The sequence below is a fragment of the Stegostoma tigrinum genome, chromosome 1 (assembly GCF_030684315.1).
Source record: "Stegostoma tigrinum isolate sSteTig4 chromosome 1, sSteTig4.hap1, whole genome shotgun sequence".
NCBI classification, from domain to species: Eukaryota; Metazoa; Chordata; class Chondrichthyes; order Orectolobiformes; family Stegostomatidae; genus Stegostoma; species Stegostoma tigrinum.
The window spans coordinates 78,994,427-79,021,079 of NC_081354.1; the positions used below are offsets into that span (position 1 = coordinate 78,994,427).

General features: G+C 42.7%; 1 protein-coding gene across 1 annotated transcript in view; it reads right to left on the reverse strand.

Annotated features, from left to right (window-relative positions):
• LOC125454423 (cytokine-dependent hematopoietic cell linker-like) overlaps positions 1-26,653 on the reverse strand; it is a 134,310-nt gene that overhangs the window by 42,687 nt on the left and 64,970 nt on the right. Inside the window, exons 5-8 of the mRNA XM_048535161.2 lie at positions 24,123-24,300; positions 11,661-11,797; positions 9,735-9,786; positions 1,219-1,281 (exon numbers count right to left, since the gene is read on the reverse strand). Of these exons, the coding sequence (XP_048391118.2) occupies positions 1,219-1,281; positions 9,735-9,786; positions 11,661-11,797; positions 24,123-24,300 (430 nt within the window). The remainder of the gene's footprint in view (positions 1-1,218; positions 1,282-9,734; positions 9,787-11,660; positions 11,798-24,122; positions 24,301-26,653) is intronic.

Genomic DNA, 26,653 nt, shown 5'->3' on the forward strand with positions numbered 1-26,653 from the left:
ACCTTCAAAGAGAAGCTTCAATCTGATTAACCCATGAAGTGAAACTAGTGCAGCTCTTGTCTCACCTACAGGTCTGGTGAAAGTTCATCAACTTGGAATATTTGCCTTTCTTTTAGCCTCTCACACTCTCACACGCACTGTCCCCAAAATTTCATTGGAATGATTGTATACTGTTAAAACAGCTGGGCTTTCAAGTCCTTAAATGTACCATATAACTACCCATATTATTTCCCATATCACAACAAAAATTAAGACTGTTAACCTCTATTTTGCCCTCCCCAGATGATGGCTAATTTGCTGAGAGTTTATAGCATTTTCAGTTATTCCACTTGAATGCTTCCCTCTAATTTTTAATATATACTATACGCACACACACACACACACACACACACACACATATATGTTTGTGTGTGTGTGTGTGTGTGTGTGTGTGTGTGTGTGTGTGTGTGTGTATTTCCCCCTTTTCTCTTTATTGTTTTGTAAAAATATTTGCCTAGCAGTTATTTTGCAGTTCTGAGCCCTGTGCCTTGTCACATTTCACAGATGCCGAAAGACTTGAGGTGTGATTCTGACTTTTCCATCTCTTGGTTTCATACTTTCAGCACTTGCAGTATTTTGGAGGACACTGCACAGGCCTATCAGTCACCTCCCAAGCAGAGACAACCTACCATTTATACAACTATACGGCCGACTTGAAGTGTCTCCATTTCATGCTTATGTTATAATTTATTGAAAAATTTTCTGAATTGCTGCATCTATCTCAGAAAAATTTCAGGATGTTCCAGGAAATAATTCGCCTTTCAAATCCATCCACATAAAAACAAAAAAAAAGTGTCTGTGCCAATGAATGGCATGTTGTGGAGGAGACATGCACTGGCAGATTACATATCAATCCTCACCCTTTTTGATATATTTGTAGTTTGAGTGGAAATACACCACTTCCAGGGTTTTCTTCATCAACATCATTAATGAATGTCATGTAGATCACTCAGGTAGCAGCTCATAGTATTGTTTTTCCCAGGGAATCCATCTATATCTGCATAATATTACTAGAAACATTTTCCCACATAGTGTTAATTTTTAACAAAATAATACTGTCATAATGAAAGCTTAAATATTTAAAAATAGCGCAGAGGAAACAACAGTTCACAGGTGCTCTATCTTTTCTTTGAAATGTGATTTTTTTTGCGGCTTAATGCTAACAAATTAATCAAATACCTGAAGCTTGGGAAGTGGCTTTTATAGTTGTAACTGGCTTGACAGTTCTGTCAACAGCTGGGCCTGAGAGGAAGAAAAAACATCTGTATAACCTCTGTCACATTCTTAAATACTTGCTCTTCATTAATCATAATGCATTTGTGAAATATTGAGCATGTTCATCATGAGCCTATTCCTTTGGGAGTGATGCTCATAAATACTGTGTTCTCCTCGCAGTCAAAACTTGGCAAAATAAGCTAAGTTGCAGTTAACCATAACATGTCAACCCTAAATAAAGATAACTATTACTCAATTTAATGACCTTTCATTTAGATTACTTCGTAATCAGTTTTGGTGAAATACCAACCTAATTATTGTAGTCACTCCATTTTATGAGGTCATGTATATAGTCACTCTTCTCTAGGAGATATGTTTTTAAACTTGACAGGGTGCAGAAAAGATTTCTACAAGAATGTTGCGGAGACTGGAGGGTTTCAGATACAAGGAGAGGCTGGGACATTTTCCCTGGACGTTCAGAGGCTGAGGGGCGATTTTGTAGAGGTTTATAAAATAATGAGGTGCATGGATAGGGTGAGTAGCCAAGGTCTTTTCCATAAGATGGGAGATTCCAAAACTATGAGGGCATAGGTTTAAGGTGTGAGAGGCAAGATCTAAAAAAGGTGCTGAGGGGTAACTTTGTTCATGCAGATGGCGGTGTGTGTGTGTGTGTGTGGAACAAGCTGCCAGAGGAACTTGTGGACGCTGGTAAAATTACAACATTTAAAAGGCATCTGGATGGGTAAATGGGTAGGACGGGTTGAGAGGGATATGGGCCAAATGCTGGCCAATGGGACTCGGTCAGAATAGGATATCTGGTCGGTATGGGCAAGTTGGACTGAAGAGTCTGTTGCCATGCTTTATAACTCTATGACTCTAAAAGACCACACAAGATACAATGTCAGCAATTTTTACTTCATAACAAGTATAGTTCACAAACACCACTTACAGAGGAGAGGAAGGTCTTGTGAAAGTCTTCGATACTGCTACATATTGTTCCTGCATGGTCTACAGTGTCATCTCAAATTTTACCACAACTAACTGAGGCGGGATGGGCAGTGAATCAGCTTCTCTCTTTTTAACCCCCTCAGCTGGTTGCAACAAAGATTTTAAAATTCAAATATCAAATTTCAATTAAAACAGTTCTATTCAAAATTTAGCAGCCAATTGTAAAGTATTGTTGAGTGAAAGTCAAATTTTATGTTAACTAACTCTACGACAAACAAAAACGAGTGATATCAAACACAAAGTATAAAGTTCTTAAAGAACAGTCTCAAATACAAAAAGGAAGACAAGAATAGACAGCTTAAAATAAATCCCTTAGAGTTCTTCAGGCTGCGGTTTTAACCTGGGACCATATCTGTTTAATTGATGATTTGTATTCTTACTGGTGACAACTTTCATAAATATCCTTGTTGTCTTTGTGAATGGACATTTCTCCAGTTTGTTTTTTCAGTGGACACTGTTTTATAAGATGCTTATGAAGGAAGAAGAGAGGAGGCGAGCCTTCCAGTTCTGCTGTAACAAATGCTTTTTCTTCTCTCTGCTGCCCCAGATGTAGTGGTTTTTATTATATTTCCTTTGTGACTTCCCATTTCAGCTTCATTGTTTTTCTCCAACTGGCTAATCTCGAGGCAGTATTCTTCCCAATTTGTGAAACTTCCAGAAACATGGAAATCAAAGAAAAGCAAGAGGTCTCTGTGACTGCTTTCATTTATTTTTGAGGGCGCGTTAATTTCAGTTTAGACTGGGTCTTGTGTGTTGACAGTTTCCCGAGCATAACTCAACCTTGTCAGATGGTCATTGTGGTCATCTTGGGTCAGTGTTTCTTCAGTTTCAAGAGCCGTTTTTTGACCAGGTATCAAGAAAAGATGAAGGAAGGTAAAATTTCATAGAATCCTTACATTGTGGGAACAGGCTCTTTAGCCCAAGAAGTCCACACCAGCCCTTGGAGAATCCCACTCAGACCCATCCCCTATAACCCACCTAATCTACATACCCTGAACTCTATGGGCAATTTAGCATGGCCAATCTACTTAGCCTGCACATCTTTAGACTGTGGGAGGAAACTGGAGCACCCAGAGGAAGCCCACGCAGGGATGGGGAGAATGTGCAAACTCCGCACAGACAGTCGCCCGAGGGTGGAATCAAACCCGGGTCCCTGGCGCTGTGAGGCAGCAGTGTTAACCACTGAGTCACTGAGCTGCCCCAAATGTCACATGACTGTAGCAAATTTTTTTTTGAGAGATGATTTTTACCAATATCATAATACCTCCCCATCACAAGGAATGAAAGTATTTCTTCTTTTAGTTTAGAGTTAGCATTGTGTTGCAAAGTTCTATGAAAATGTCAATAACAAAAATGGGATCTCAACACATACACTGAACATTCTGTTGTCCTGATCTGCATTTGAAAGTTGCTTTGAGAATGGAAGCTGGACTTTTCCTTGGGCTACATCACTTTACTTAACTTTTCATTGCCAAGCTGTATAATCCATCTACATGATTCAGTTATTTTTCCAAATATTGAGGTGAGTGGATGGTGGTCTGTTGTGTGTCCTACAGGGTTCTTGGCATTTTATTTTGCACATCACTCTCACTAAGCTTTTGCAATAAACTGTTCGCCCAAATTGATGTTTGGAACTTGGTTTTGTTCCTATGCTCTCAGTGAGTAACTTTGTTCTTAACTCACAAGTGTGCCATTGTTGGGGTCCAACAGTGGTGTCTGCAGTGGGGCATGTCCCTTGACCTTTCTCTTCCTTTTGGGGATGGGTTTTCCCCGAATGTGTTCCATGCCCCATAACACTACAGCCATCAGCGGATGTTCAGCTTCTGCCATACTCCCTCAAGGCCTTCACCTTGAACTTCTCCTGGCCTGTCTGATAACTCCTTTGGCCTTCCCATGAATTTATTATGGAAGTAAATTTAACCAGACCTGTGGCCCTGTTGTGTCATCTTTTCTGACCTTTCCTGGCCCTTGTTTGCCTTCTTTCTTGGTTATTGCCCGAACTTCAGCACTTTTAACTCCTTCTGGTTCTGTCCTGACCCTTTAGATACTGCTGGATGGATTTTGGCCCTGTTTAATTCAAGTCACCCTTTCTGGGCTCCCCCACATCTCACAGGCTTTACAGTTCTCAGCACGGCATCCGAACCTCTCTCACTTCCAAGACTTCTTGCTGTTTCTTGCTGATTTAATTCAGGTAACCCTTCTTGAACTATTACAACCCTTACAGGCTTTACTGTTTTCTGTATGGCACCTGAACCTCCTTCAGTTCCTCACCTTTCTGCCAATTGCTTCTTGCTTCCCCCAGCCCTTCGCAGCCTCTTGGGACATTGTTGTCCTATCTGAGGAAGATATTTTGCTCCCAGCCGAATTGCTTCCAAATAAACATATATCCCTGTCATTCACAAGATTGGGACTAATCTGACTGTTACCAAACTCCAAACAAGTTCATTTTGCAAATAAATTCTAATCATTAGTACCTGTAAACTCTTTCAAGAACACCATGGAATTTAATTTACTTTCATGTAGAAAATTTGTTCATTTTCCTGATTAGCAAGGCCTGTGAGCACCTAATGTTTCAGAGAATGCTAATCACTCTCTCTGGCTGTTTAAAATAATCAGACTTCACCATTCTTTTGAACACAACTCTTGACAGCTATCCTGCTCAACAGCCATTCCTGAACAGACACTGACCACCTATAATGCTTCAGACACCGGGATCACAACTTGATTTTCTATAGGATGCTGGAACCAACAAGTCTCCATGATGTGCCTTGGCTTCCCAAAGTGGAAGGTGATTTCTAACCTGCTACCTGTCTAATCCTTTCTCCGAGTGTGGGTGAAAATTCTGCTTTCTCGGTCTGGCATCTTTTCTTTCCAGCATCTCTCACTGATGTTTAGTTGGTCCTAATTTCTCTCTGTCGTGCAAAAGTCTTGAAAACCCAGACTACTTGAACTTATCGGTCTGGATGAACACAGCAGGCCAAGCAGCATCTTAGGAGCACAAAAGCTGACGTTTCGGGCCTAGACCCTTCATCAGAAAAGGGGGATGAAGAGAGGATTCTGAAATAAATAGGGGGAGAGGTGGAGGCGGACTGAAGATGGATTGGAGGCGGTGGAAAAACTGCTTTATGTCCAGGTGTGACTGGTATTCGTTGATGTGTGGGTGGAGGGGGACAAAGGTGAGCCCCTTGCTGAGGACTGACCGTTTGTCTTCTGTCAGTGGGCGGTCTGGGGGGATGGTGAAGATTTGGACCTCTCACTGACAGAAGACGAACAGTCAGTCCTCAGCAAGGGGCTCACCTTTGTCCCACTTCACCCACACATCAACGAATACCAGTCACGTCTGGACATAGAGCAGTTTTTCCACCGCCTCCGATCCATCTTCAGTCTGCCTCCACCTCTCCCACTATTTATTTCAGAATCGTCTTTTCATCCCCCTTTTCTGATGAAGGGTCTAGGCCCGAAACGTCAGCTTTTGTGCTCCTAAGATGCTGCTTGGCCTGCTGTGTTCATCCAGCCCCACACTTTGTTATCTCAGATTCTCCAGCGTCTTCAGTTCCCATTATCTTTGAACTTATCGGTCTGTGTGTTTATCCTTAGCTGTCAGCCAGAATGGGTGCCTGCCTAGGTCCCACGATCCACTCTTACACTGCATGTTTCAAATTGGAAATGTTATTGAATATTTTTTTAAAATCCTCACGGACAGTTACCTCATGAAGAATTAAATGAATGAACTTGAATACGTTGGCCCTTCCGTTAGATATAGTTCCTTACCAGAGTTGCCTTCAGTGAGCTCTCCCTTGTCAGTTTGAACTGCTTCAGTTTAACCTTCCTTTCACTTTCCCCATCCCTTTCCGGAATCTTGTGGGAAGGTGATGGGCTAACAATCCAGAACCCCAAGATAATGTGCTGGTTACATGGATTTGAATGCCACCATACCAGATGGTGAAATTTATATTCAATAAAAATGTCCGGAATTTAAAACCTAGCCTAATGCTCATCATACAACCATTACTGGTTATTGTAAACATGTGACTCCAATCTACAACATTGAAGTTGATTCTTAATTGGCGTCAGGATAATTAGAAATGGGCAATAAATGCCAGCATGGCCAACAGACACCCACATGCCATGAACTATGAAAACAAATCATTCTCTCTCTTTCACTTTCCAACCACCTTTTCCCAGAAAGCCCTGCATTTAATTGAAATTCATGTTCTAATCTAAGCATTTCCAATTTGAATTCATTTGTTTCACTATCCTCAATTCCTACCTCAATATATTTTTCCACATATTTTCCAATTGCTGTTTACCTGCCTTTCAGGCTGAACTCCATGTTTTAATTCTTCCAAGGACAATACTTTTAATTTTTCATAATGTATCTTGTCCTGTTCCATTAAATATTAACATTAAATGAACTCATCTTCAGAATTTAATATTACAAGATAATTTATTTTTACTAACTCCAATTTTTTGTTCACCTGTGGAAACTATCCCAGATTTTGAGTTACCACAGATGAACAAAAGAATGATCTGGCTAACTGACTTCTCTCTTACTAAACCGCTCAGTTGGCTACAGCGTAAATTTTTAGTTTTTTTTTAGCTTGCAGCTAAATTTTGCTTCAGTTAAAAGTTATTATTATTCAAAATTAAAGAGCCAATTTCAAAGTTTTATTGAGTGAAAGGAAGAGAAATTTTATTACCTATCAACTTTAAAGAAAACAATAAAGCATGATGTGAAGGTATGGCGCAATTACATAACTGAAGTTTAAAAAGGGCAGAGTGTAGAGTTTTAGAATGAAGATCAAGAATAGTCAGCTTAAACAGAGTTGGTAGAATTCTTCAGATGCTAAATTTCAAATTGTGACCCTGGCCATTTAGTTGATCATTTGTAAGATCAGCAGCGGCAGTGATATTTGTAGATAAGCTTGAGTTCTTGATGAATCAATGTTTTGCAATTTGTTTTAATTCCAAGCACTGTGTCTGGCAAAGATCAGAGAAATACAGAAATACAGGCAGCACGTCTTCCAGTTCTGTTGATATAAATTAAGTTTCTTCTCACTCCTGCCCAAAACCTGATGCTTAAAATGTGGTTTCTTTGCGTGTCCCGATATCTGGTTTCTCCAAAGTGGCTAATTTGCAGGTGACTTTCTCCCTACAAAGTGAAGCTTCCATAAATGTATAAAACAAATAGGAAATACAGATCTGAGTAACCAATTTCAGCCAATCTGATTAGTGTAGACTGCATTTTTTTCATTGATGATTTCCTCAGATTGGGTCAACATGGCCAGCTGGCTACTGCAGTTAAGCCAGTATTTTGCCTTTTATTTAGAACCATTTAACCATTGACAAATTCCAGGCATTAAAATCAAATGATGCAAGTTGAAATTTAATAGTCCATTTTTATCACTGTCATAGGAATTGTTATATCACAGGCAGGCCCAGTTTTGCAAATGGGTTCCATCCTGGAGTCCACTGGAAGTCAATTTGTACATAAGTTTACACTCAGCGAAGGACAATATAAAGTAGCCGTCAGTAAAGGAAATGTCCATATGTCAGGTCTTTGAAATTACGTCACTGTCTGAGATCACATTCATATGTATGAGCATTCGTACGTTGGATGTTGATAGATTGTTAAATATAAGTGAAATCATTCAACTTGACAGACAATAGAATTACATTCTGAAGAGAACTGTTCAATCATTGAATATATACGGTAAGTATTCAGGTTGAAATGAGAACTGGCAATAAGACCATAAGATGTAGAGGTAGAAGCAGAGCATGCACCACACAACCAGCCCAGCTCTCCCCCTCCACCCACTGCATCCCAAAACCAGTCCAACCTGTCTCTGCCTCCCTAACCTGTTCTTCTTCTCACCCATCCCTTCCTCCCACCCTAAGCTGCACCTCCATCTCCTACCTACTAACCTCATCCCACCTCCTTGACCTGTCTGTATTCCCTGGACTGAACTATCCCCTCCCTACCTCCCCACCTATACTCTCCTCTCCACCTATCTTCTTTGCTCTCCATCTTTGGTCCGCCTCCCCCTCTCTCCCTATTTATTCCAGAACCCTCACCCCATCCCCCGCTCTGATGTAGGGTCTAGGCCCGAAACGTCAGCTTTTGTGCTCCTGAGATGCTGCTTGGCCTTCTGTGTTCATCCAGCATCACATTTTATTATCTTGGATCCTCCAGCATCTGCAGTTCCCATTATCACTCACACATTCATTCCATTGTGTTTGCTCCACCATTCAGTGAGATCATGGCTGATCCGGCAATCCTCAACTCCACTTTTCTGCTTTCTTCCCATAATGTTTAATTCCCTTACTGATTAAAAAATCTGTCTGTTTGAAACTTGATTATATTTAACAGCCCAAGCCTTGATAGCCACCTGCAGTAAAGAATTTCATAGATTATTTACCCTCTAAGAGAAGAAATTCCTCCTCATCTATTTGAAAGGTGCAGCCCTTATTCTGAGATTGTGCCCTCTCCTAGACTCTTCCAGAAGGAAAACAAACTTGCTGCATTATGCTGTCAAGTTCCATAAAAATCTCATGTGTTTCAATAAACTTGCCTCTTATTTTTGTAGATTCCAATGAGCATAGACTTCTCATCGGACAGTCCCTCCATACCTGGTAACAGCGCAGTGAACCTTCTCTGGATGCCTCCAATGCCGATATATCTTTCTTTAGGTAAGGAGCCCAAAATTATTCACAACATTGCAGTCTGACTCGTCCCTTATATAGTCTTAGCAAAACTTCCATACCTTTTAGACTCCATTCCCTTTGAAATAAAGACCCACAGTCCACTGCTTTCCATTCTGAACTTGGGTGCCAGTTATTTTGTGATTTGTGGATGAGGGCTGCCAAATCCCTCTGTTCTTCAGTCTTTCTCCATTTAAATAATGTTCAGCTTCTCTATTCTTCCTGCCAAAGTGCAGAACTTCACATTTTCCCACATTGTATTCCATCTACCAAGTTATGGCCCACTCACTCAACTTGTCCCTATGTCTCTGCAGGCTCAAAGTGTTCTCAGCACTAAATTGGTCGCATATTTTTGTGTCATCTGCAATCTTGGCTATTGCACATTCAAGTCAGTAATATATATTGTAAATAATTGCAACCCTAGCTTGATGCCCGTGGCAGAATACTAATTGCAGATTTCCATCCTGAAAATGTCCCTTTTATCCCAACTCTCTATTTTCTATTAGTTGGTCAATCTTCTAACCATGCTAATACAATATCTCTGACACCATGAGCTCTTATATTAATAAGTACGTAATGAGTCGTTCCTCATCAAACACCTTCTGAAAATCCAGACATATCTACCACTTCCCCTTTGCTTATCCAAAAATAGGATTTGATTGACCAGGGTCAAGAATAGGTGCAGACCATTGTGTCTGATTTCCTGAAGAGACTGGCTGCTTTCTGAGGTGGAATGCAAAATGGTTTGTTAATTTGTAAAACTACAGTACCTTGAACTCCAAATCCTGTGTGGTTATCAACATTTTTCTTGCATCTTTGCATCTAAAAAGACATAACATAAGCTAGAAAAATTAGAGCAAATCAAAACATTAGGAAGACAATGTAAATTTGGTTGCAAAGATGTTTGAATTACTTAATTTGCATTCCAGTTAATTAAAGTATAAAGGCTTTAAATGAAGTTGGATCACATTTCATCCTCATAATACCAATCCTCATCACTGTAGTTGACGTGCTGAATATTTCTAGCATTTTCTGATTTCTACCTTACCGTTCAACTAGGGACTTTCTGCATTCCAGAATCAACATGAGTTCAACAATTTGAGTCTCTGATCTCTACCATCTCGTAATTTTTCTTTGCAGGTTTTGATTTCACTGTTTTTTTTAATTGCCTTTGGATAGCAACTGTTCGCTGATCTGCCATTCACTGGACCCTGAAGCATATCTTTTCATTCTTTATATGTCTCATTGTGACTCCCTTTGCTCCCAGTTTCACTATTGTCAATGACCTAATCCTCTTGTTATCAAATCTTTCTTTGTTTCTGCTCTATTACAGATCTTCTCTTTCATTCTATTTCCTCATCTACTCACCGTCTAAACCATATGATGTGTCTAGCCTTCCCCATCTCTGGTTTAAGGTGACCAAAGTTAAAGTTCAGGCTGAATTTCCTAGTGAGCACTGGGATCCTGGCATCAGGACCTTTGGGGCCTCGCATTCACTCACATCATTAAGACGCACTCTGGTGTAGCTTTCCAGAAGTGACCTTTGTGTTGGCTGACCATTAAGGTATGCTATTAAGGGTGGTGAATATAAGTTCTCCTGAAGTAGGAGGGTTAATAAGACGGCTCAATTCAGTGGATGGCCAGCATCCCCATAGGACAGTTGGAGTCTGATGAATCATAAAGGCGTTCGCAATTACACCTCCACATGGAAATGCTCTGGGTTGATATTTGTAAATTTGAAAATGAAGCCATTCACATTTGGTGGAGCCTTTGCTGTGAAAGCAAATACTCATGGTAATGTGAGATAACAAGGTGTAGAGTTGGATGAACACAGCAGGCCAAGCAGCATCATAGGAGCAGGAAAGCTGACGTTTAGGGCCGGTCTGCAGTTCCTACTACCTCTACTCAGGGTAATGGTCTTTCATCAGTTTGCCCAAACACGTTGTGGCTCCCAGCTACAACAGCTTCTGTCAATGTGAGTGTGTCTTGAAGGAGTTGTTTGTCACTACACAAAGTGAGGGGCCTGCTCTGACCGCAAGAAGCTGTGGTTGCATTCAAAACCTGGCCATTATGTGGGGCCTTAATCTCCCTAGCTGGCTGCCCATTTTTGTAGAGTGGGCTGTGATCCTTGTTTCCTGCTCATTCAGTCTATTCCTCCGTTCCCCATTTATAAACACATTTCTTTGGGGCCTGGAAATTTCAGTTTCTAGCTCTCTTTGTAGATGCTGTCTAACTTGCTGAATTCAATGTAGCATTTAACGGATTCAATTCTATCATTGCATTCTCTGGCTATCACAAGTTTACTCCAGTAGAGGGTAAAGCTCCGCTAACAAGTAGTAGTTAAAATGATAAAAGCTAATTAATACAAAAGCATGCTGCTCTTTTTGAATTTGTCACATAAAGCATCTCTGAAGTAGCCACAATAAATTTCATATTTGAGAGTGAAATCTTCAGAGAGCTTTCAATTTGAATTTGGACAAGCCAGCGGGTCATAACAAGTGTGGAGTGGGTCACAGAGTTAACAGCTAAAGATTACTGACATAAAACGTTAATTCTCTTTCTGAGTCCATAGATATGGTTAGGCCTGTTGGGTAATTGCAGTGTTTTCTGCTTTTTTTTTGTTTCTCAATTATGTATCACTTGGCACAATTTGGAGGTAAGACCACAGACAAGCTACAATTCCAACTGTTGCTTACATTGTTGCTCCTGCACTGTGTCCTGGGCTGTACATTCACTGTTGACTGCTGTCTGATGGCTGCTTGGGACCTGTGGCCTGAGGGTTGCCCTTCGTTTGGAAGTCGTGCGGGTGGTCTTGCCGGTAAGCACCGCGTATCTGTAAACAGCAAAACAAATTCAAAATTATTTTGTCTCTCATTACTATTGTTAAACAATTGCAAAATATTTAACGTGTAGAGAGGATGCGGTGGGTGGTCAAATTTGTTCAACAAGGGTTGAGTTTCTTCAATTTTCAATTCCATGAGTGTATTATGTCACATTTGTACCATCAAATGAAGGATGATTTCTCAAAAAAAATGCAATGCGTGTTGGAATGAACGTGTCACAGTTACTTAGAACCTGAAGCAAATTGTGTAGGTTGGGGTTGCAGGGAAGAAATTAAGCTGGGTGCAGTATCTTTGGTACAAAAATATGCAAGTTAGGTGGATTGGCGATGCCAAATTTCCCATAGTATCCATGGATGTGCAGACTAGTTGGATTAGCCATGAGAAGTAGAGCTACAAGACTAGGGTAGGCATGTTGGGTCTGGGCAGTGTCCTCTTCAGATGATTGGTGTGGACTCGATGGGCCAAATGTTTTGCTCACACACTGTAGGGATTCTATGATTCTATGATATCAGCACAGAATGTATTTGGAGTGGAAGGGTTGACGAAGGTAGCATGACAGGATTTAGGGGTCCCATTACCCCCTTAATGATCCCTCCCTGATGTACTTCTAGGGGTTCAGAAGACTGAGGCTAAGATTCCCTTCCCTGCAAAGAGAACAAAGAACAGTACAGAACATGAACAAGCTATTAGGTCCACCAAGAATGTGTCAACACAGGATGCTTTTCTAAATTAAAAACCTTTTGCTTCTACTGGGTCCATATCCCTCTATTCCCTGCTTCATATATTTGTCAAGGTGCCTCTTAAACTTTGTCATTGCATTTGCTTCTATCACTCCTTCTGGCAGCACATTCCAGGAATTTTTAAAAACTCATTCATGGGATGTCGGTGTTGCTAGCTATGCATTCATCGCCCATCCATAATTGCCCATATTGCTGTGGGTCTGGGGTCACAAGTAGCACAGAGCAGCTAAGGATGGCAGATTTCCTTCCCTAAAGGACATTAGTAAACTAGATGGGTTTTTCCTCATCATCGACAATGGTTTCATGGTGATCATTAGGCTCTTGTTTCCAAATTATTATTGAATTCAAATTCCATAATCTGCCCTGACAGGGTTCTAGTCCCCAGAACATTATTTGGGTCTCTGGATTAATAGTCTAGTGATAGACCATCGCCTATCCTTGAAACATACTACTTATCACCCTCTGTTTAGGAAACATGCCTTGCAGATCTCCTTTAAATTTTCTGCCTTTTACCTTAAACCTATGTCCCTAGTAATCGATATTACTAACATTGGAAAAAGACTTCGACTGTCCATTCTGTCCATGTCTCTCATAATTGTGTAACCTCTATTAGGTCATCCCGCAGCCTCTGATTACCAAGTGAAAACAAACCGAGTTTGTCAAATATCTCCTCTTAAGTAATACCCTCCAAACCAGTGAACATCTTGGTAACCTACTTCGTTATCCTCCTCAAAACCTCTGCATCCTCCTTGTAGCAGGGTGAGTAGAACTGTATGCAATATGTCAAATCTGGCCAAATTAAAGTTCTATACAGCTGCAACATAACTTGCCAATTTCTTTGCTCTGATTGATAACAGCAAGCATGCCGTACATATTTTTGACAACCTTATCTACTTGTGTTGCCATTCTCAGGAATTGTGGACCTGTACACCTCGATATTTTATATTTTGTATTTTGATGCTTCTACTGTTTCTACCATTTACTGCATACTTCCCTCCTGCATTATACCTTCCAAAATATATAATCTCACATTTGCCTGGCTTAAATTCCATCTGCCATTTCTCCATCCAAGCCTTCAGCCTAAACAAAACAAAAATTTGTTGAACATGCTCCAGACAAGGCAAGACTCATAAAATGTTTCCATAACTTTCTTTTTCTGCACTCCGTCACATCTCCAGCCATCATTGCCATACACCTTCATCCTTTTGTAATTTGATGCCTCTCCCTCATAGTGACCCTCGTGGAATGCACTGTCTCCATCAGTTTTTACAGCCACACATAACTCTGTCCTTTTCAGTTACAGGACAGCAAAAACAAAGCACAATTCAGGAAAGGGAAAGGCTCAGAATTATCCCCTATAGATAACTCAGCTGATAACTGCTTGAAACTTGCAGCTGAGTTCACGGATGATGAATCCTCAGAGGAGCTAATTCATTCTGAGGATGTGTTGTCGGACGATCCATGTAGATTGCACACCGGCACAGATCTTCACACTTTGGTGCAACTAACGATACAATGAGTTCAGTTTTCATTGAATGATTCAAGCTTTATTGGCATTCTGCTAAGTTTAATGTATACGATGTATCCTAAGGGTTATTAGCAAAGAGAATAATCAGTGAGCTGCAGCTCATAGCTGACAGAACAAGCTTTTCAACGGGCCAACTTTGAGTTGGAGTGAAGGGGTCCATTTGAAATAGGAGCCAATAATATTGTAGGATATTGCACTAATGTCTTCTTGCATGGATACAGAGGGTCATTGTATTGAAAATAAAATTTAGTAATTAAATAAGTTCATGTGTACTTTGATCATGGCTGCCTTCAATAGGATAGGGTTGACTGGGGATGCAGTGGTTAGTACTGCTGCCTCACTGCACCAGGGACCTGGATTCAATTCCAGACTTGGGCAAGTGTCTATGTGGCGAATATATATTCTCCCCGTGTCTGTGTGGGTTTCCTCTGGGTGCTCTGGTTTCCTCCCACCATCCAAAGATGTGCAGGTTGGGTGGATTAGCCATGGGAAATTCATGGCTACAGTGACAGGGTTAGGGGGTGGGTCTAGGTGGGATGCTTTTCGGAGGGTTGGTGTGGAATGGCCTACTTCCACACCGTGGGGATTCTATGAACACATTCACTGTCTTAAGCCTCATTGTTATGTGCCAATTTGTACCAAATTGCCTTTCAGCTGAGTGAAATGTGGCCTCCATTCAATATGTTTCCACGTCTCTGCCATTGGTCACTCACACAGTTGCTCATCGCATGGTCTTGTCTCCTGAGAGTGGAACCTGTCCCTACACAGATGCAGGGGAACAGTCTCTAGCAGCAGCTACAATCATCAGTCAAGAACATAGTCAGGCCAAGAATCTGAGCAGTCTGCCTATTTCTGCCAAAGCTATAGCAACAACTCTTGAAAGCAATAATAGGAAGGGAAAGTAAAGCACGTACAGGTTCTATGGAAAAATGTTATATTGTAAAGTTTCCGACCTTTAGCAGAATCATGTGAGTCTTATTAGTCTGTAGCATGTCCCTATCTTCTCCATACTTATCAACAACAAAAACAGAAGCTACTGGAAAATCTTAGCAGGTCTGGCAGCACCGATGAAGAGAAATCAGAGTTAGTGTTTTGCATATAGTAGCCCTTACTTGGAACAGGTCTCAGGAGAAGGGTCATCGGACCCGAAACTTTAACTCTGATTTCTTTTCACAAATGCTGCTAGACCTGCTGAGCTTTTCCAGCAACTTATGTTTCCATTTCTGATTCTGATTTCTGGCAACTGCAATTCTTTTGGTTTTTAGTCCCCATTCTTGTGTTATTTGGATGGCAAGTTTCCTTTTAACTTGCTTGATAATGAATGGGAGAAATGAATTGATGGGGACCACTAGGGAGATATGCACTGGTTATTATAGGCTATTTGCAGGTTGTGTCAGTGGCATTGGATTTAGGCAAAATTATTATTTCATGAGGTCCTCACATGTGTTCCCTGGTACAAACAAATTGTGAATCTTGAAGTGGTAAGGCATCTCCAGAGCAACAGAACAGTTGATACTGAATTGCTCTCATTACATAACTCTTGCAGACCTATCCAGACATCTCAAGCACGTCTTCATCATACGTGATGGTCATATTGAATTCATTGCAGCACTTTGAACCTCAGTTTTCAGGCTTTTTTTGGCATTAGTCTGGTTTGAAGTGGATATCTAATGTTTTCTAATAGTCACCCTTCAATTCTGCTCGTGGATCCAAGATGGCCAGGGAGCTTTGAATGCTACAGGACAAAATGATCAAAACTGTTTTGTGGAGATTCTGAATAGACCTGCAGAAATAATTCTAATGTTGTGATTGTGCAGCAGTTGCACCTTGATGGTGTGGATACCCTTAAGGTGACAGCACACTAATGTAACCCTGTGATTGCTATGAATGTGCTGTGGGTAATGCCCTGTGCCTGAGACACCAGTCTGTTTGCACATTCTGACTGGAGCTAACTCAAGAAAAGTTCACAATTTTCTGAGCATGCTTCATGCATTTGTATAAATGTGGAGTGAGAGGTTCCTGTTTCTGATTGTAACGCAGCCATAGAAAGACCTGGAGGTAACAATCTTGAGAGTGGTGATGGCTATGGCAGCCATTGCTGAAGCATTGTCACTACAGAACGTAGAACGTAGAATATTACAGCACAGTACAGGCCCTTTGACATTCGATGTTGCACTGACCTGTGAAACCAATCTGAAGCCCATCTAACCTACACTATTCCATTATCATCCATATGATTATCCAATGGCCATTTAAATGCCCTCAAAGTTGGTAAGTCTACTCCTGTTGCAGGCAGGGCATTCCATGCCCTTACCACTTTCTGAGTAAAGAACCTACCTCTGACATCTGTCCTATATCAAACACCCCTCAATTTAAAGCTATGCCCCCTCATGCTAGCCATCACCATCTGAGGGAAAAGTCTCTCACTGTCCACCCTATCTAATCCTCTGATCATCTTGTATGTCTTTATTAAGTTACCTCTTAACCTTCTTCTCTCTAATGAAAACAGCCTCAAGTCCGTAGGCCTTTCCTCATAAGACCTTCCCTCCATACCAGGCGACATCCTGGTAAATCTCCTCTGCACCCTTTCCAATGCTTCCACATTCTTCCTTTAACACGGTGACCAGAACTGTACACAATATTCCAAGTGAGGCCGCACCAGAGTTTTGTACAGCTGCAACATGGCCTCATGGCTCCAAAACTCAATCCCTCTACCAAAAAAACGTATCACACTGTACACCTTCTTAACAACCCTATCAACCTGGGTGGCAACTTTCAGGGATCTATGCACAAGGACACCAAAATCTCTCTGCTCATCCACACTACCAAGAATCTTACCATTAGCCCAGTACTCTATATTCCTATTACTCCTTCCAAAGTGAATCAACTCACTTTTACGCATTAAACTCCATTTGCCACCTCTCAGCCCAGCTCTGCAACTTATCTATGTCCCTCTGTAACCTGCAACATCCTTCCGCACTATCCACAACTCCATTGACTTTCGTATCATCTGCAAATTTGCTAACCCATCCTTCTATGACCTCACTACCCAAAGTCTTCTTCATTGAAGACCTGGCCTGATAGCCTGAACATCTGGAAGCATTGCTATTCCATCCTAACAGAGAGCACAACATACGACCTGCTGTGTACAATGTTAGGAGTTGTGCCTCCTCTGAGGTGCAACCCTCTGCTTCATCATACTCTGACATCCAGTTACGTGTGTGTCTGGCACTGGCTGCTATTCTTGTTGCTCATGTTGGTGCGTACAGATATTGCTCCTCAACCTTGTTCCAATCAAATTCACTTTTCACACTTCCCCAAAACCTTTCCAAAATGTAGGAATTTCTCCCTAACATAGTTGTGCAATTTGAGTATTCATTTGCAGTGCTTTATCAGTTGCAGACCATAACTATGTTCTCACTCTGCTTTGAATTGCTCATTTTTGACAGTTCAGGAAACCTGTGGGCATGATGTTTGGTTTAAAACTTGGCTGAATAATCACTCAAATTGAGCTACTGCTTTGTATTAATAGGCAACGTGTGAAAGGTTTAAATGAGCAAGTTGGGAGCTCAGTGCTATTTTCAAAGGATATCACACTTTTTACTGCATTTAACCTCAGTCCTCCACCAAACCTATGAGCTCCTTCAAATTAAATTTACCTTCCCCATTGTTCTCTCTCTCGCTCTTTCTCTCTCTCACACACACACATGAACACACAGACATGGCACTCATATAGAGTAACATCCATTTTTAGGCACTGGAGGGCAACAGTGTCTAATTTTCAGATAATGAATCCCTGTTATATAGAAAGAGCTGTAAGTACTGACACAACACACCCAGCCCAGAAATAATATACAACGATACATTTTCATCGAATGTTGCTTAAGTTGTCTTCCTTTGTCCCTTGAATACATTGATTCAGATTTTCCAAGACATGAACCATTTCCCCCACATTTCATTGACAAATATTTAATAAGTTATGGAGATTTTTTGTTTTCTTCGGTGATCCCAGTAATGGCTATTGAAATATCTGCACAGAGACCAGTAAACCGTCACCGAGACACCCTTCATTTACAGGTACACAGTCCCTAGAATGACGAGGCTCTCTGAATCTCCTGTTTATATCTGTCAGTCGGGACTCCATGACTGGCCCAGGTTAACAACCCCAGCCATGAATCTCGTAGTCAATTGAATCTATTAGGCCCTGGTTTCAAGCCCAACAGCTATATTCCCTTGGCGAGCATTGTAGTAATTACTCCCAGACTTCCAAACACACCAAAATGGTGGACAGAAAAAGGGCCCATCCTTTGATCAGCCCTTTCTGTGGTGGTGTCGTGTGGCTCTAATCCCCAAATCACAACTTTTAGTCTGTTTCTCTCCTTCTCTAGGACTTTCTCCTTTTTTCATTTCATCCTGTTCCAACTCCTTTTATTCATTTATAATCCTTGGTCCCCACCACACAGCCAAGTCATATAAAAGTATTCTTTTCACAACGATATCATCATTGCTTTTCTCTCTTTCCTCCTGCACCAAGTGATTTCACATCCTTGGTCATTTCAACCTCTGTCTAAACTCATCTTGCTCTCTCTTCACTAAGTCCAGAGCGCATATCCTCCCTGAATTTTTCCCACCTTGTAAACTTCTCAACCTACACTCACAGCCACCCTTTTCACTTCCCATCACATGTCATGTTACTAATGCCATCATATCAATCACAGATAAGGCCATCTCTGATTTCACCTTTATATTGTCCTCCACCCTGTTATGATGATGGATCAAAACCCCAAACTGTTTATGGATATTTCTCCAGCTTAGTCCAAGATATGTTTTTAAAAGAGGAGCTGTGATTGGAAAGTTGCAGATTTAAATTCAGTGGCTGTCTGGTAAAATTCGATGAAGTCAATGAAAGCTCATACATGTAAGCTTTCAGGGGAACTTTGAACAGGGAGAAATATAAGAAGAAGAGGTAATGATGGGGCAATCTCGCCCCTCCCAGCACCCGGTTTCCTCAATTATATCCTCTGTGAACCTGTGATTTTCAAAACGAGGCTGTGTGTGTTCTTACTTTCATCAAGGTTCCGTTCATGTACTCTTGGCTCCTGGTTAGAAACATCTCAACTCTCAACATTGTTTCCATAGCACTACCTCTTCCTCCTTATCTGTGTAATCAATTCCACTTTCAGGACTCTCTAATTCTTGTCTCTTAAGCCACCGTAATTTTAATTACTCGGCCATTGGTGACCATGTCTCCAACTCTCAGCTTTTTGGCTTGGAATTCCCTCCCCAAATCTCTTTGAAGACACTTCTTTAAACCTAAAACATTGACCTGCCTTTTATCCAAATATCACCTGATGCGGTGTCAAGCTTTCCTTTATAATACTCCTGTGAAGCACTTAAGGATTTTTGTTATGATAAAAGCACTGTGAGTTGAATCTTACAGGGCCTTGATAATGTGGGTTTGAGCTCGCAATAGGACAAAATCATGAGAGAAGAAAGTGAGGCCTACCTTGTTGGTGACAGCAACTTGTTGCATCATTTGCCTATTTTGTGGACATCGAGATGGGATTGCCAGGGATAGCAGGGAGCTGCTTATTAAGAGGGATTATTCCCTCCTCCTGCACTGACCTGGATGGCATGGCCTATTATTGTGGACCTATCTGTTGGTCCTGGAGAAGAGGATATCTGCAACAACACTGCAAGAAGGACCTCCAGATCCTGCGCACAGGGTGGGGTTGGGGGGTGGTCACCAATTTTCCTTTCTCTGCCCTGTCTGGGGCAAATGACAGGAAACATATGGAGCAGGTCAGGACTAACCATGCTTCTCTGGGCGCATAATGACCTTTTGAAGATGATGACAGCAGATGTCAGTGCATTCTGGGATATCCTGGCAATGGTGTGTTGTTACGGCTATGACAGATGGTAGAATCGGGCGAGAATTGGACAACAGGTGTGCTATAGAGGTAGGGCAAGCAGTTAATGAGATGTATTTGGTAAGTTGAGGCAAGAAACCCACTGAACCCCGCAGAGAGAATCCACCTCATGGAAAAGAATCCACTTAGACGTAAAAGTGCACAATTCAGTTAAATGTGACGACATATGCTGTTGATCCATGTAGTTCCTATCAGCAATGCAAACATATCATAGACTCCGTACCCATTTGCAACAATGTAGAGAGCAATGAAAAATCACATTAAAATGTCAGGCCAATTCAGGGAAAAAAAAATTAACGCAATGTTGCTCTTCAACCTCCTTAGGTAATCAAAAATATTCTAGGAGAGCACATTGATTTTATTCTGTGAGTTTACATAAAATACATGCACTTTTAGACATAAGTCATTACTAGCAATCAGGCAAAAAAAACCTGTGGATATTTTCTCCTTCTGCCCTTGAGATAGTGTGTCTCATGTAATCCAGATTATTTGTCTCCTGAGCTCAAGTCTCTCCTCTTGGGATCATATTTCAGATATTTCTTCTCTATATGACTCAGTATCATATCATGGCAGGTATATGTATTGAACTATTCACATGGGCCTATAGTGTAACCAATTTCTCTTTGGCAACTATCTTTCAATTGTGTATAAAAAAGAGGCATTGACTTTCATGTGGACTGAGGCTAGTAGGTAGAAGATGGGGGTGGGGCTTGAGGTGGGAAGAGCGGATAGGTGGGAGGGAGGACAGGTTCGGGAGGCGGGGACGAGCTGGGCTGGTTTTGGGATGCAGTGGGGGAAGGGGAGATTTTGAACCTTGTGAAGTCCACATTGATACCATTGGGCTGCAGGGTTTCCAAGCGGAATATGAGGCACTGTTCCTGCAACTTTCAGGTGGCATCATTGTGGCACCTCCATTTCCGGGGCTAACACCACAGACACAGAGGACGTTACTGCCGACACTGCTGCTGGCGCCACAACCAACATCCAGGATGTACCGACCGACTCCGCTCCCCTCACTGCCGACGCCGACATCACTCCACCCACCGCCAATTCCGCGCAACTCCGCCCACCACCAACACCGATGCAACTCCGCCCACTGTCAACACCGACGCAACTCCGCCCACCGCCAACACCGATGCAACTCCGCCCACCACCAGCACTGATGCCATTCTGCCCACCACCGACACCGATGCAGCTCCACCCACCACCAACAGCGACGCAACTCCACCCACCACCAACACCGACGCAACTCCACCCACTGCCAACACCGACGCAACTCCACCCACCACCAACACTGACGCCACTCCGCCCACCACCGACACTGATGCCACTCCGCCCACCACCAACACCGACGCAACTCCTCCCACCACCAATGCTGAAGTCACTCCACCAACCGCCAACACTGACATCACTCTGCCCACCACCTCCACAGCCAGCAGCTCCGGTAGAGACAATAGCACCCAGCCCTGACGATTCTTCACCACCCACCCAGACCTCCCCCTCGCTGAGGACAAATGGTCAGTCCTCAGTAAAGGACTCACCTCTGTCCCACTCCACCCACTCATCAACGAATACCAGTCACGCTTGGACATTAAACAGTTTTTCGGCCGCCCCCGCCTCCGCGCTTACTTCTTTAACCGTAAGCCTAACCCTCTCCCTACTGACCCCTTATCCCACCTCCAACACACCACCCCAAGGCCTCCTACCCTCCCACAGCCTCTTCATCTCCAACAGCTGTCGTGACATAAATCGTCTCAACCTCTCCACCCCTCTCACCCACTCCAACCTCTCCCCACAGAATGTGCAGCCCTCTGCTATCTCCGCTCCAATCCCAACCTCACCATAAAACCTGCAGGCAAGGGAGGTGCAGTTGTAGTATGGCACACTGACTTCGACATCGTCGAGCCCAGGTGCCGACTCTCTGACACCTCCTGCTATCGCCCCCTTGATCGTGACCCCAACCCCGAGCACCAAATCATCATCTCCCAAACCATTCACAAACTCCTCACCTCAGGTGACCTCCCACCCGCAGCCTCTAATCCCCAGCCCCCAACCCCGCACTGCCTACTTCCATCTCCTTCCCAAAGTCCACAAACCTGACTGCCCTGGTTGACCCATTGTCTCCGCCTGCTCCTCCCCCACTGAACATATCTCCACCTATCTGGACCCCATTTTCTCCCCCTTGAGCCAGGAACTCCCTACGTACGTCGGTGACACCATCTACGCCCTTCACCTCCTCCAAAACTTCCAATTCCCTAGACCCCAACACCTCTTTACCATGGGCATCCAGTCCCTTTACACCTGCGTTCCCCATGTAGATGGCCTAAAGCCCACCACTTCTTCCTGCCCCATAGGCCCAACCAGTCCCCTCCACTGATACCCTCATCTGCTTATCTGAACTCGTCCTCACCCTCAACAACTTCCCTTTCAATTCCTCCCACTTCCTACAGACAAAGGGGGTGGCCTTGGGTACCCACATGGGCCCAAGCTATGCCTGACCCTTTGTAGGTTACGTGGAACAACCTCTCTTCCATACCTACACTGGCCCTAAACCCCGCTTCTTCCTCCGTTACAGTGATGACTGTATCAGCACCACATCGTGCTCCCATGAGGAACTCAAACAGTTCATCCACTTCACCAACATCTTCCACCCCAAACTTAATTTCACCTGGACCATTTCTAACACCTCCCTCACCTTCCTGGGCCTCTCCATCTCCATCTCAGGCAACCACCTAGAAAACGATATCCATTTCAAGCCCACCGAATCCCACAGCTACCTACAATACACCTCCTCCAACACACCTTCCTGCAAAAATACCATCCCCTATTCCCAATTCCTTCATCTCCACCGCATCTGCTCTGAGGATGAGGCATTTCACTCCTGAACATCTCAAACATCCTTATTTTTCAAGGACTGCAATGTCCCCCTGCTCAGTGGTCGAGAATGCCCTCAATCCTGTCTCCCACATATCCCATAACTCATCTCTCACACCCTCTCCCCACAATAACTGCCAAAATAGAATCCCTTCATCCTCACCAACTTCCGGATTCAACGCATCATCCTCTGACACTGCCATCTGCAATCTGACCCTACCACCAAAAACTTTTTTCCAACCCCACCCTTGTCTGATTTCCGGAGGGACCACTCTCTCCGTGACTCCCTTGTCCGCTCCACAGTCCCCTCCAGCCCCACCACACCCGGCACTTTTCCCTGCAACCCTATACCTCCCCCCTCACCCCCATCCCAACCCCCAAGAAAACTTCCCACATCAAGCAGATGTTCACCTGCACATATGATAATGTGGTATACTGTATCTGCTGTTCCCATTGTGCCCTCCTCTCCATCGGGGCAACCAAGCAATGGCTTTACAGAACACCTACGCTCGGTTTGCACTAAACAACTGCACCTCCCAGTTGCCAACCATTTCAACTCCCCCTCCCATTCTTTAGATGACATGTCCATCATGGGCCTCCTGCAGTGCCACAATGGTGCCACCTGAAGGTTGCAGGAACAGCACCTCATATTCCGCTTGGGAACCCTGCAGCCCAATGATATCAATATGGACTTCAAAAGCTTCAAAGCCTCCCCTCCCCCACCACATCCCAAAACCAGCCTAGCTTGTCCCCGCCTCCCTAACCTGTCAGTCCTCCCACCTATCCCCTCATCCCACCCCCTTGATCTGTCCGTCCTCCCTGGACTGACCTATCCCCTCCCTAACTTCCCACCTCCACTCACCCTTACTGGCTCCATTCCCGCCTCTTTGACCCGTCTGTCTCCTCTCCACCTATCTTCTCCTCTACCCATCTTCTATCCACTTCCCCCTGTCTCCTTATTTATTTCAGAAGCCCTTGCCGTCCCCTATTTCTAAAGAAGGGTCTAGGCCCGAAACGTCAGCTTTCCTGCACCTCTGATGCTGCTTGGCCTGCTGTGTTCATCCAGCTCTACACCTTGTTATCTCAGATTCTCCAGCATCTATTATCTCTGAAACAGCATTGACTTTAATGTTGAGTAACAAAAAAATTGGCTCAAACAAAAATTATTTTGTTCGTTGTCAGCACAAGCAGCTTTGTAATAAGGATATTGAAATAAGAGCAAAACATAGCTGTGTACAATTACCTGCGTAAACTGACTGCATAATCATTGGCTTAGCAGGATAAATTTTCAAATGCCGTAAGTCTTCTAGGCTGGAGGAAGTGACATATTCATAATCGTAGCTAGTTTGTTCATTTCCATGTGCAGAAGGCTGTTCACCTTCGGACTGACTGTCAGTCATCATTCTTAAATTAATGTCTGGCTGTAATTACATAACAGTAACATAAGGTAATCAGAAAAATGATATTTTTAGTAATGGTCCTTGGCAATTTACTGTGTGACTAAAATTATAAGACAATAAAAAAGGCAAAAATTCTGTTATTGTAAAATATAATTTGCCACTAGGTAAAAGTTATTTTAGTATAAATTGTACTTGTTGTTTATTTTTCCTGGGTTCTTATCTGTTCTGGATTCAAATTTGCTGTGGTCCTTTATATATTGTCATGTACTATTTCCTCTACTAATATGAGAATTTAGGATTAAAAAATGCAAACGAAACTGAGGTTCTTTTTCAGAAACTTGAGCAATCGTTTAATAGACATATTCCACAGTCTCGAAATAATTGTAGACTACATTCTTATGTGGACAAAATCTACTGACTTACAATCCTGTTTCAGATATTACGAAAAGGTGCGACAATTCTTTTAAACATGCGTTTGATTTCATCTCTCACCATAACCTACAGGTTCGCCTAATACCCTATTTCTGACAACATAGGAAAGACGTAAAGCAATTTTTAGTTACATTGCTTTGTGACACAACTTAAATGATTGGAGGCGATATGAAGTAAGCATTAGTTTAAAAAATAATTTTAGTGATCAAGTGCATTTGTACAACAGTGGTAGCTTATTTACATAGAAAGATTATCATTTCCTAGGTATCATTTAGACAGTACTTTATGAGCTGTAACATGGAAACAATTGCAACTGGAAGGATATTTTAATATAGTAGGTTAATGAACATAATTACTATGGGAGTGCAAACTCGATTTTTCTACAGTTAAGTATGAATGATGGACAATCTAGCCCTTTGGAGTGTAATTCTTACTACAATATTTGCAAAATGATAAGTGTGAATAGAATTGGATGGTCATAATATACAAAGAGGAACCGTGGTGCAGAAGGCCATTCAAGGGCGGGGAGCAAAAAGACAGGTAGTTGTTGTAGGGGATTCTATTATTCGGGGGACAGATAGTATCCTATACAAGCTGGACTGGGAGTCCCGCATGGTGTGTTGCCTGCCTGGTGCCAGGGTGCGGGACATCTCCGACCGGGTTGAAAGGATATTGGAGCGGGAGGGGGAGGATCCAGTTGTTGTGGTCCATGTTGGGGCTAGCAACATAGGCAAAGCTAGGGTAGAGGACCTGTTCAGGGATTATGAAGCACTAGGAAAGAAATTGAAGTACAGGCCCTCAAGGGTCATAATCTCTGGATTACTGCCCGAGCCACGTGCCAATTGGCATAGGAAAAAGTAAGTTAGGGAAGTAAACACGTGGCTAAGGGATTGGTGTGGGAAAGAGGGATTCCATTTCACGGGGCATTGGCATTAGTTTTGGAACCGGGGGGATCTGTACCGTTGGGACGGTCACCACCTGAACCGATCTGGAGCCAGTGTTCTAGCAAATAGGATAAATAGGGTGGTCAGTAGGACTTAAAACTTATGGGTCGGGGGGGGAGGGAAAGTGAAAGAGACAGGGAGTATGGAATTAAATGGAAAGATAAGCAACAGGATAGCATGTGTACAGGTGGATTTAAGCTCAAAGCAAACTAGGAATACAGCAAAAAGGAAGTATAGCTTAAGACAGCTTGGGATTTACAACCTCTCTAATAATGATAAGAATGTTAGCATTAAGGCACTTTATCTAAATGCTCGTAGTATTTGCAACAAAGTAGATGAATTAACAGCACAAATCCTCTTGAATGATTATGATGTGGTAGGCATCACAGAGACATCGTTGCAGGGAGTTCAGGACTGGCAGAATCCAAGGATTCACAACATATCGAAAAGACAGGGAGGTGGGCAGAGGGGGTGGGGTTGCCTTGTTAGTTAAGAATGAAATTAAATCTACTGCACTGAATGACATCGGGTCAGAAGATGTGGAGTCTGTGTCGGTGGAATTGAGGAACCACAAAGGCTAAAAAACTATAATGGCAGTTATGTTCAGACCTCCTAACAGTGATCAGGACCAGGGGTGCAAGATGCACTGAGAAATAGATAGGATAGGTCAGAAAGGCAAGGTCGTGGTGATCATGGGGGACTTCAATATGCAGGTGGATTGGGTGAATAATGTTGCCGGTGGATCCAAAGAAAAGGAATTCATGGAATGTTTGCAGGATGTCTTTTTGGAACAGCTTGTGATGGAGCCCACAAGGGAGCAGGCTATTCTGGACTTAGTGCTATGTAATGAGCCAGACTTTATAAAAGGCCTTAAAGTAAGGGAACACTTAGGAGGCAGCGATGATAATATGGTAGAGTTCAGTCTGCAGTTTGAAAGAGAGAAGGCAAAATCGGATGTAATGGTATTACAGTTAAATAAAGGTAATTACAGGGGCATG